Here is an 8,770-nt window from a genome sequence, read left to right as displayed (position 1 = left end):
TTTAAATCAAATATGCTAATTGAAACTAGCTAACTTTGGTTTTTAGCCTATAAGAGGGAAAACAGAAGGAGACTTCCGGTTGGCATGTTTGTTACTTATTTGATGTTTAATGGCGGTAATTTTTTTATATTTGTTTGTTTGTGCTACATTACAAGTCTATGAAGTATAATAAAAAATAAAACAAGTACAGTGTTGTTTTAGTTGCACAATTTTACCTCAAGCGGAGACTAGTTACAGTGATTGTGGTTTAGTAGCAAAGCTCATTAGTTCAATTAATTAGATTATGAACGCTTTTTAGATGTGTCACTCGCCCTTTTTAAACCACTGACACACAATGGCTTTAGTGACTCAGATGGAATCAGCTGTAGAAACGTGGCACTCACATTTAATCAGCTGGACAGATATACAGAACATCAAGTAACTCCATTTACTACCCTGCTTTGAAATCTGGCAGTAAAGCAATACTAAGAAGTCATAATTGAGACAATAAAACAACACCACAGGTACTTGTCACAATTTTATATTCTTTGTTCATACGGTAAGTTTTTCGGCAACAATTGTTTTTGACATTGATACAGTGCAAATGAACAATAGCACAACAGACACCATTAAAGATACATACTATTTTCAAAGTCAGTACAGCAGATTTTGACAATTTGTTTGTTTTAATTAGATTCTTTTATTGTTTTTTTACTAAACATAAACATGTCTGTCCTCCACTTAAGCTTTTAGTGTCCAAGAGCCTTTTTTTGTGTTGGTTCAGTGGCAAGTCTTTTCCCAGTGTGGTCAGCAACAAGAGCAAGACTGGTGGTGAAACAGGGCACTGTCAGCATCTGATTCCCATTTTGCCCAGGAGCAGCGTGATCATCCGAGTCTCTCAGTCCAATCTTTTTCCCCAAACACGTGGTCATACTGGATGAAAATCGGTCATACTGATGTTAATCATGTCTACTTTGTTTTGATATGCATATTAAAAAAGACACAGCCTTAAACCTGAGAAAATAACAATCACATTTCAGTTTCAGACACAGAAACAGTGCCGTTCACCCCATCAGCTCCACACACACTCTTTCAGCTTTGACAGATTGAAACGTAAACACTGACAGACAAAAATATACTCCGATGGCTCAATAAACACTGACTCCATCCACCTTCATAAGTACCGATTCTTTTTACCATTTTCCTTTAATTATCAAGCAACCATATTCTTAGGCAGATTGTTCATTAAAATCTAGTGATTCTTTTCTCTTTTTTTTGGTTTAAAGAACTTTTTAAAAGGGAACTCTTAAACTTCAGGTGGACAAAGTGGTGATGGCTTCTGATCATGGCGGTGCTGCTTCATCAGCATCCCTCAATGGAGACATCACTTTCAGTGAGGCTTTTTTTAGATCTGCACATTAGTAACGCTCAAGCACAAATACCAGCCATCTTTTTGACCCTCACTCCCCCATCCAAACCCATTAACCATGCCCTCCCCCCAATCTAACTATCTTTCTCTCTCATCACTGGTCCCTGCACTCCATTTCCACCTCCTTATGACATTTAGTTTTCTTATTCACTCTTCTTTGTCACGACCACAGCTGACGACTTGGACTTGCCAATGTAGGCCTCAATGAAAAACTGGACAAAGAGCACAAAGTAGCTGAGGTACATGAGGGAGGACCACACAATGTTCTGCATGTGAGATGGACACTCCTGACCCTGCTGCATCCACGAGTAGACCAGGTAGTTGACCACGCAGCCCATCAGCATCTGGGTGATCTGGGTCAGCGTGATGAACATGGCAAACTTGCGCGACACCCGGAAGCCTGCTGCCCGCAGCGCGTAGTAAGAGTACATGACCGCATGGACCAAGTAGTTCATGGTCATGAACCATCCCCCACCCGCAACCATGTCTTTGTAGGAATACCAGGAGTAGAGCAGCACCGTGATGTGGTGGTACCAGTGGAGGAAGATGAGCTTCTGTTTTCTCAGGACAATGAAGAGAGTGTCACCTACAGATGTGGAAAGGAGAACAATCATTACCGGTGCTTATTCAGATTAAATATGCAGAAAATATTTGCTATAAAACACATGGAGTGGAAATCTTCCCAACAACTTAAATGTCTGCTCTACAGGCATCAAAATGATATTATTACACAGGTAATCTCATTACAGCTTTCTACGTCTGCACTGAGCCATTTGCAATAAAGGCCCACATTCACAGAGTGCAACACATGAGACTCAACTTACCCAGTTCCGGTGCTTTACTAAGAACAAAAGCATATGCCCAGAACTTGCTGACAGGCCCATTGTAGAAGCTCTGATCACAGACCGACTGTTTAAGCCCTTTTGTCATCAGGATGTACATCATGTAACTCCCGGTACGGATGGCACCAAATATACTATAGAGACAGAGGGAAGACGCTTTCATGTATTCAATCCATACAGTGTCTGTCATATCAAATAATTGAATGTAACTGATCTGATTTCTCTCTCACCTGAATGCAGCTAGTGTGAGCGACCATAGCACCAGCGGTTTCCTCAGCTCAAACTTCTCCCTCTGCTTCATGACATGGCGGCCTCCGAGGATGCAGGCAGCGTAGAGTGCGGAGAAGAGAAAGGACTTCTTCCTGCAAGCACACATTTTGATTAATGCTCACTCCTCTCTACCCTGGATAATGAGTGTGTGTGTGTGTGTGTGTGTGTATGTGTGTGTTAATGTAACACGCATAAGCCCAGACTGCTCAAGTCAAGCAACCAATTAAAGCAGTCTACATGAAAAGCTCCAATGACGGTTGTTTCCATGAAGTTTCCTCAAAAGCAAAACCCAGGTTTTACAAGCAGCCTGCATTTGTAACTGCCTCGTATCCAGCATTACCGCTGTAAGAATTACAGCTCACTCTTTCTGACTTCACAAGCGACGTCTGAAGTAATGATTTAATGATCCGAGTCCACTGCTGCTAAACGCTTGGAGTTCAGTTTACAGTTCTGGCCTGTGTTCACCACCAACTCCCACCATCCTCTGGTGCCCGTTTGCCATAATTGATTTTCCAGAGATCGCTGCTGTGCTCGTGACGTGAAGCCACCTGGGCCAAAATTAATTTAAAGAAAATCATTTTCTAGCACTCAGCACAATTACAGCGCAAGTGATCTGACAGACTGGGTGCCGACTGGAGCCAAAACAAGGTGGTTTGGTCTGTTGTAGTAGGAGCAGAGAGATTCTGCTGGTGAAGATTTAATGCGGTGATGTGATTTTGTGCTGATGTTACAAGAAGAACAAGAGTCTAATACAATTTAACACTGTGTTAAAGTATATCTCTGAAATCTCCTCCACGTCTCTGCTCTCCTCAAGGTCGACTGTCTTTGTAAAGCGTCGGTCCAACCTACAAATGCAAACATTTCTCACCGAGCCGTGACATGTGCAACGTACAAACAAAAGTGCCTCCTGATCTGTTTGCAGCCTCAGCAGCTCACAGCAACACCAGCACTTGGATTTGCTGATGAGGTGTGTGGTTAGTCAGAGGGGAGGGGAGAAAAAGTGCACGTTCTGTTCGTCCATGAAGAGAAACAAACCTACAGACGCATGGCTGTGATGCAGAGACACAGAATCACACTGTTATCACGCATTCAGTTATGGTGCTATGTTCATTAGGTCTGGTGCAAAAACATCTGAGAGACTGAAGCATCTGCATCAGTCAAGATGGAAACAAAGGGGCCAAATGGTGCGAGTTCATTGTGTTCAGTTTGCGAGGATGAAAGACGCCACGTTCCTGCTCTCGCAGGAAGCCCACGGGCCGACTCTCGCCACCTCCAGAGAACAAAAGGACAAAGCCATTCAGTCAAAGTCAAAAGAAGCTGCTTTCACAGAATTACAACAGGGTCGGACTGCAGAATGACATCACTGTTCCTCAGCCACACGCGGAGGAGGGGAGGACGGGGCTGCACACAATGCACAGTGGCCTACATGCTGCAGGGCGGCTGGAGGGACCGACAGGACGACCCACCTCAGCATTCAGTGCCCGGCTGCTCAGGGGTCAAAGGTCAGAGGCCATAAACTGTGGTTCTGCAAGGTGCAGGGGGTGTTTCACACGTTTACAACCTCTAGAACAACAAAATACAACAACCTTCCTCTCATGAGTGAAACCCATGAACAGTAGCTTTGCTTTAGCAGCCTGATAGCTTACTCTTCACTTGCACACATGATTCACCTGAATCTTAAGCCTGAGGTCGTAACCTCACACTTTGGAGCTTTCCATTCCCAGTCCTCTGACCTGAACCAACTGCAGGTGCTCTTAAATAAATACTCTAATATACTGGTTAGTATTTGTCAGGATGGTGCTGCTCTTATCTTTGCACTGAAGCGTGAGCTGCAGCCGAGCTATAGTACGACTGCAGAATGTTCACTATTTATAAGTCATCAGTGTGAACGTTGCCGTCCTCCACTGCTCCACTCTACATTCACCCACGACATTATCACAACACTGACTAAGTTACTCTTAGGAAGGTCTGAAAACTAAATGCATTGCAGCTAGAACTCCTCAGACTGATGTGTCTACACAGAATCTATGAGCGGGGCGCGGCTCGACTGCTGTTTGCTGGAATGGGCAGAGGCAGCACCAGCGCTCCTCTGGGATCAGCGTCGTTAGAAAAGACTCAGCACAGATTTGATGATGTCCAAACAACAGCGAGGTGCAGTGCCTTCGATAAGAACTTATGATCACCGTGAACGAGATAAGAGATAAGAGACGTATGGAATCTTTTATTCTGCTGAGATCGTTATCACAAAGCCAGGAGCTGGGTGAGCCGCTGGGTGCCGCCTTATTTGCAGAGCTGGCAAATAATGATAAACATTTTTTCAAGTTTTTCATAAAACCTTAAAGTCATTGAAGCAGAAACTCATTGTAACGGCCCTTGGTTCCTTAAAACAAGTCTGTTTTTTAATTAACCTGTAAAATGATGAGATTTATAGTAAATTATCAGGTCCAAGAGAACATCACGAGTGTGTTTAGGAATTGTGGGTGGTTCGTGTCCCTGCATCAACCACTCCCTCCCCCACTGACAGTGTTGTATAAAGCTGCTGGATAACCTGCTGTGGAACTTGGATCTGTATTAGCTGGTCCAGAGATTTCAGGCGTTGCGTAACCCTGAGTGTGCAGGCGGAGGATGAGTCTGCAGGCCGGAGCCCGGGGAGCTGGGGCCTGGCCCCATTTGCATACCTGCACGTGCACAGACGGGCGTTTGCATGCGTGCACACGCGTAGCAAGCCGCTCCGGCCAGTTCAGGGCGTGGAGCTCCGTCCACCTGCATTGTTGTCTGTATCTAAGCAGCGGGGAGGCAGCTTAGATACGGTGCCAAAGCGTAGCGTTAGCGCAGAGCCACACGCTGCAACCTGGAGGTGCTGTAGGTAGGAGCCTTTGCCTGGTTCTGGCACTGGAGGACTGACTTCATCGAGGCCCCTGGGGAGGTTTTCACCACTGATGGTGCCGTATTTCTAGGACCATTATCATGCTCTACTAGTACTGTTCAATGCCAGAACCAGGGCGACATGATACACATTCCTCACACTACAGTGGGCAATTACATTCCGGATTCAAGCCACGCTGCCCCTGACTGGGAGTGGACCCTGACCCTGACCCAGAAATAATGCAACCTCTCCGGAAAGAAAACGCAGCCACTCTAATTGCAATGACATCATTTACATTTGAATCTAATGCAAGAACAGGAAAATCAACCTCATCTAAGGGGTCAACAATATGCCGCCCTCTTCTTTGTCTCCACGTAAGTGTTTCCTTGACAGCCCGATGCAGCCTGGAAGTGAAACCAGAGCACAGCGACACCCCCGGCGCCGAGGAGCCAGCCCACATCTTCATCCCTGACCTCAGCAGAGACGTGAAGGGGAGCAGCCTCGCAAGCATCAAGCCCGGGGCGGCTTCGGCTTCAACGCGGTCAGGAGCGATCAGCGTCACCGCGGGCCGCTCCGGTCCGAGGGGCAGCGGCAGCGCGCCTTCGGATCAAACCGCATGACCATCAAACGGGGACTGAGCAAATTTACTCCAAATTAGGCACGTCAGTGTTCACATCTGTGAACACGCGTTTTGTTCTGGAGGTGTCACATTTAGCCCAGAGTAAAGAAAACATCTACAGATTGTATGACAGGAATTTAAATGCAGGGCCCGAGCAGTAGTTAAGATGAAGCCTCACTGTGACTACCTCAGGCCGACAGCAGAACATTTATCACCTCACTAGACAATAAAAATCACCTTCAGACGTGTTCGTTAGCATTAGCGTGTAATGCTGTCGGGCGGTTTGTCTTCAAATGAGCTACAAATCTGAAATTAAAGAGCCGTTCCAGGCAGTGCCCAGTGAAACGATAGCACCGTCTCATCCATCTAACAGACAATAGACTGGACCGAAGGAGTAACAGGACACCGTGGAGGAGGCCTGTCTCCGGAAACCAACGAGTTCCAGGAACTTGATCTTTAAGACGAACGACTGGGCTGCGATTGGTGATTCAGGGAGCAAATGATGCGAATGTGCCAAATGCAGCAGCGTGACAACAAATCAATCTCATAATCTGGAACAAAATCTGGAAAGACGACTACTTGGGATTTTGTGCTAGAAAGGTTTTATTCCAGCAGCTCATTCTAAACATTGACGATCAGTCAGTTTGAGTGAGGCCCATGGGGACGCAGAGAAAACAGGCATTCACTGCGACTCGCTGTGCGCTAATGAGGTGCGAGGGCAGACTGAATCAGCAAGGTAACGATGTGTGAACACGCTGGAAACCTCAGCACGGAGCTCCAGCGAGTTTCACCCATCAATGCTTCACCAGAGCGAATAACACCCACCCCCACACACCTACAGGACGCCCGCACTCTACATCAGTCCGGCATTACATCATTCATTTTCAATTACATCTTGGCAACAAAATCTAAAAGAACTACTACAGTATCTCGCGAAGCAACTTGCCGAATGCTAACGGTTCATTTCAGCTTTGCGCTGCTGTTTTGGGCCGTTGTAGCATCCAAGTGCTACCATGTGCACACTGGCCCGGCAGGAAGAAGTGAGCAACGCTCAGCTGCGACGTGATTGGCTAACGCCCCGTCAGCAGACATCAGAAGATTACCGTTATTGGCTGGATGTCAGTACCAGGGAATGGACAGCTCCTGCTCACTGGTACCACGCTGTCCGTCTCCCTCTCACCAACACAGGCAGCGTGTTCTGAAAGTGCCCCCGGGAGCGAAATGAACTCTCACAGCTGGGTAGAACCGGTCAGAACGCACGGATCGAATGGCCCGGCTCACCCCGTCCTGCTTTTACCATCTATTGGCGCTGAAAGCCTCATGACGCTCGTGGCAACTTCATGTGTGACTCAGCTCGTTTGGCTCAGGACCATTTTCTCTTCACCCTCACTGATGGATCTGGGCGATAACCCCCCCCCCCCCCCCACACACACACACACATACACACACACACACACACAACCCAGGGCTGATGGATGGACCCGCACATGACCTACATATGAAGAGCATCAATACACACAGACACCAGACAATATTTACTTAGTGAAATGATAGTTCAGACCAATGTTTGCCCTTTTACACACTGCAGACGCAGCCCTGGGTAAATAACCCTCGCTCCTAAATTAGCCTTTATGTTATGTGATGAGTTCAAGGACAACTATGGCTCAAATTCCTCAGTTATGTTCGGTAATATGCTAATCAATGTTTTTAATAAATGAGATTCATTATCGCGTAGAAAACAAAGAGTTACAGTAATGGCTGTTTAACGTGGACATCTGAGCCGAGAAACCCTGCGCACTGATCTACTTTCACTATAAAGTGAAGCCAGCGCCGCTTCTATCGACGGAACCCCACTGGAGGACACGCGGGGCCGCGGCTGAGCAGCCCGTGGCGTGGCTCTGCCCGGTGCGAGCCGCCGTCTGCGCGCACGAGGCAGCCGGAGCCGCGGACGACCTTTACGAATCACATCGCGGTAACTGACGCCGGGAGATTAAACCAGAGGAGATCAAGGTCAAAGCCTTCACACGAGAGGATGCGTGGAGCGGCAGCGGACGCTCAGCGGCTGGCGCGCGCGGCTCAGCATCGCCACCGGAGGCCGCCGCGAATTTGCCTCCCATTGCTTTGATTAAACACGGGCATCGGTTTCAATGACACGGAGTCCGGTATCACCGGGCGAGGAGAGGTTTTAATCCGGCGAGCGCACGTGCGCCGACCGAGCCTCCGGCGGCGCGCGCGCACGCCAGCGCGTCCCCGGCGTCGTGGGATTTGGCCGAGCGCGACGCGGACTCACCAGTTCTCCTGCATCCATCGGATGGCTTCGTCCTCGTTGAACTGCCTCTCGAACTCGTACTCTTGCAGGGCCAGCACCGACATGCTCGCTGCGCTGGGTCGCGTCTCACGCCTGCCGAAACAAGTCTGCGCCGGGTCGAGCGGTCCTGTCCGTGGGTTCTTAGTCGGTTTCCACGGAGCCCGTCACTCGCATCGCTCGTGCTGCCGCCGAGACCTCGCGGATGTGCGTTAGCAGCTCGGCTCTATCGACGCCTCCTCCTCCTCCTCCTCCTCTACCGGCTCACCGAGCCTACGCCCTCTTCCTCATCGCGGCTCGCCACAGGTCCTAACGCCGCCGGCTACTGTGAAACTGACACATGATGGTGAAAGCGCTCATCGTTCGATTACAATTAATATAAAGTGTTAGTTTAATAAAGTTAGTTATTTTTCTTGCACAGTTAATACTGTTGTTATTCTGTCCGGTTGTTTTATTTAAT

At 48.0% G+C, this 8,770-nt stretch overlaps 1 protein-coding gene across 1 annotated transcript; it reads right to left on the bottom strand.

The window, feature by feature from the left end:
* Nucleotides 1-504: 504 nt before the first annotated feature.
* Nucleotides 505-8,532, bottom strand: elovl6 (ELOVL fatty acid elongase 6). Its single transcript, XM_029164628.3, has 4 exons — nt 8,296-8,532; nt 2,481-2,612; nt 2,233-2,384; nt 505-1,994 (listed from the first exon to the last, which is right to left on the bottom strand). Exons 1-4 carry the CDS (start codon nt 8,376-8,378, stop codon nt 1,552-1,554), a joined length of 810 nt encoding a protein of 269 aa, XP_029020461.1. The 5' UTR covers nt 8,379-8,532; the 3' UTR covers nt 505-1,551.
* Nucleotides 8,533-8,770: the final 238 nt, after the last annotated feature.

Source organism: Betta splendens, chromosome 10 (genome assembly GCF_900634795.4).
Source record: "Betta splendens chromosome 10, fBetSpl5.4, whole genome shotgun sequence".
Taxonomy (NCBI): domain Eukaryota; kingdom Metazoa; phylum Chordata; class Actinopteri; order Anabantiformes; family Osphronemidae; genus Betta; species Betta splendens.
The sequence above is the reverse complement of the archived record's forward strand: the minus strand, read 5'-3'. Positions and strand labels throughout refer to the sequence as shown.

Excerpts from the sequence above, each read along its gene's own strand:
- elovl6 (XM_029164628.3), bottom strand. The coding sequence starts at position 8,378 with ATGTCGGTGCTGGCCCTGCAAGAGTACGAGTTCGAGAGGCAGTTCAAC. Across the intron at positions 2,385-2,480 it reads CTCACACTAGCTGCATTCAG|TATATTTGGTGCCATCCGTA; the intron begins GTGAGAGAGAAA and ends CTGTCTCTATAG. Across the intron at positions 1,995-2,232 it reads TAGTAAAGCACCGGAACTGG|GTGACACTCTCTTCATTGTC; the intron begins GTAAGTTGAGTC and ends CCACATCTGTAG.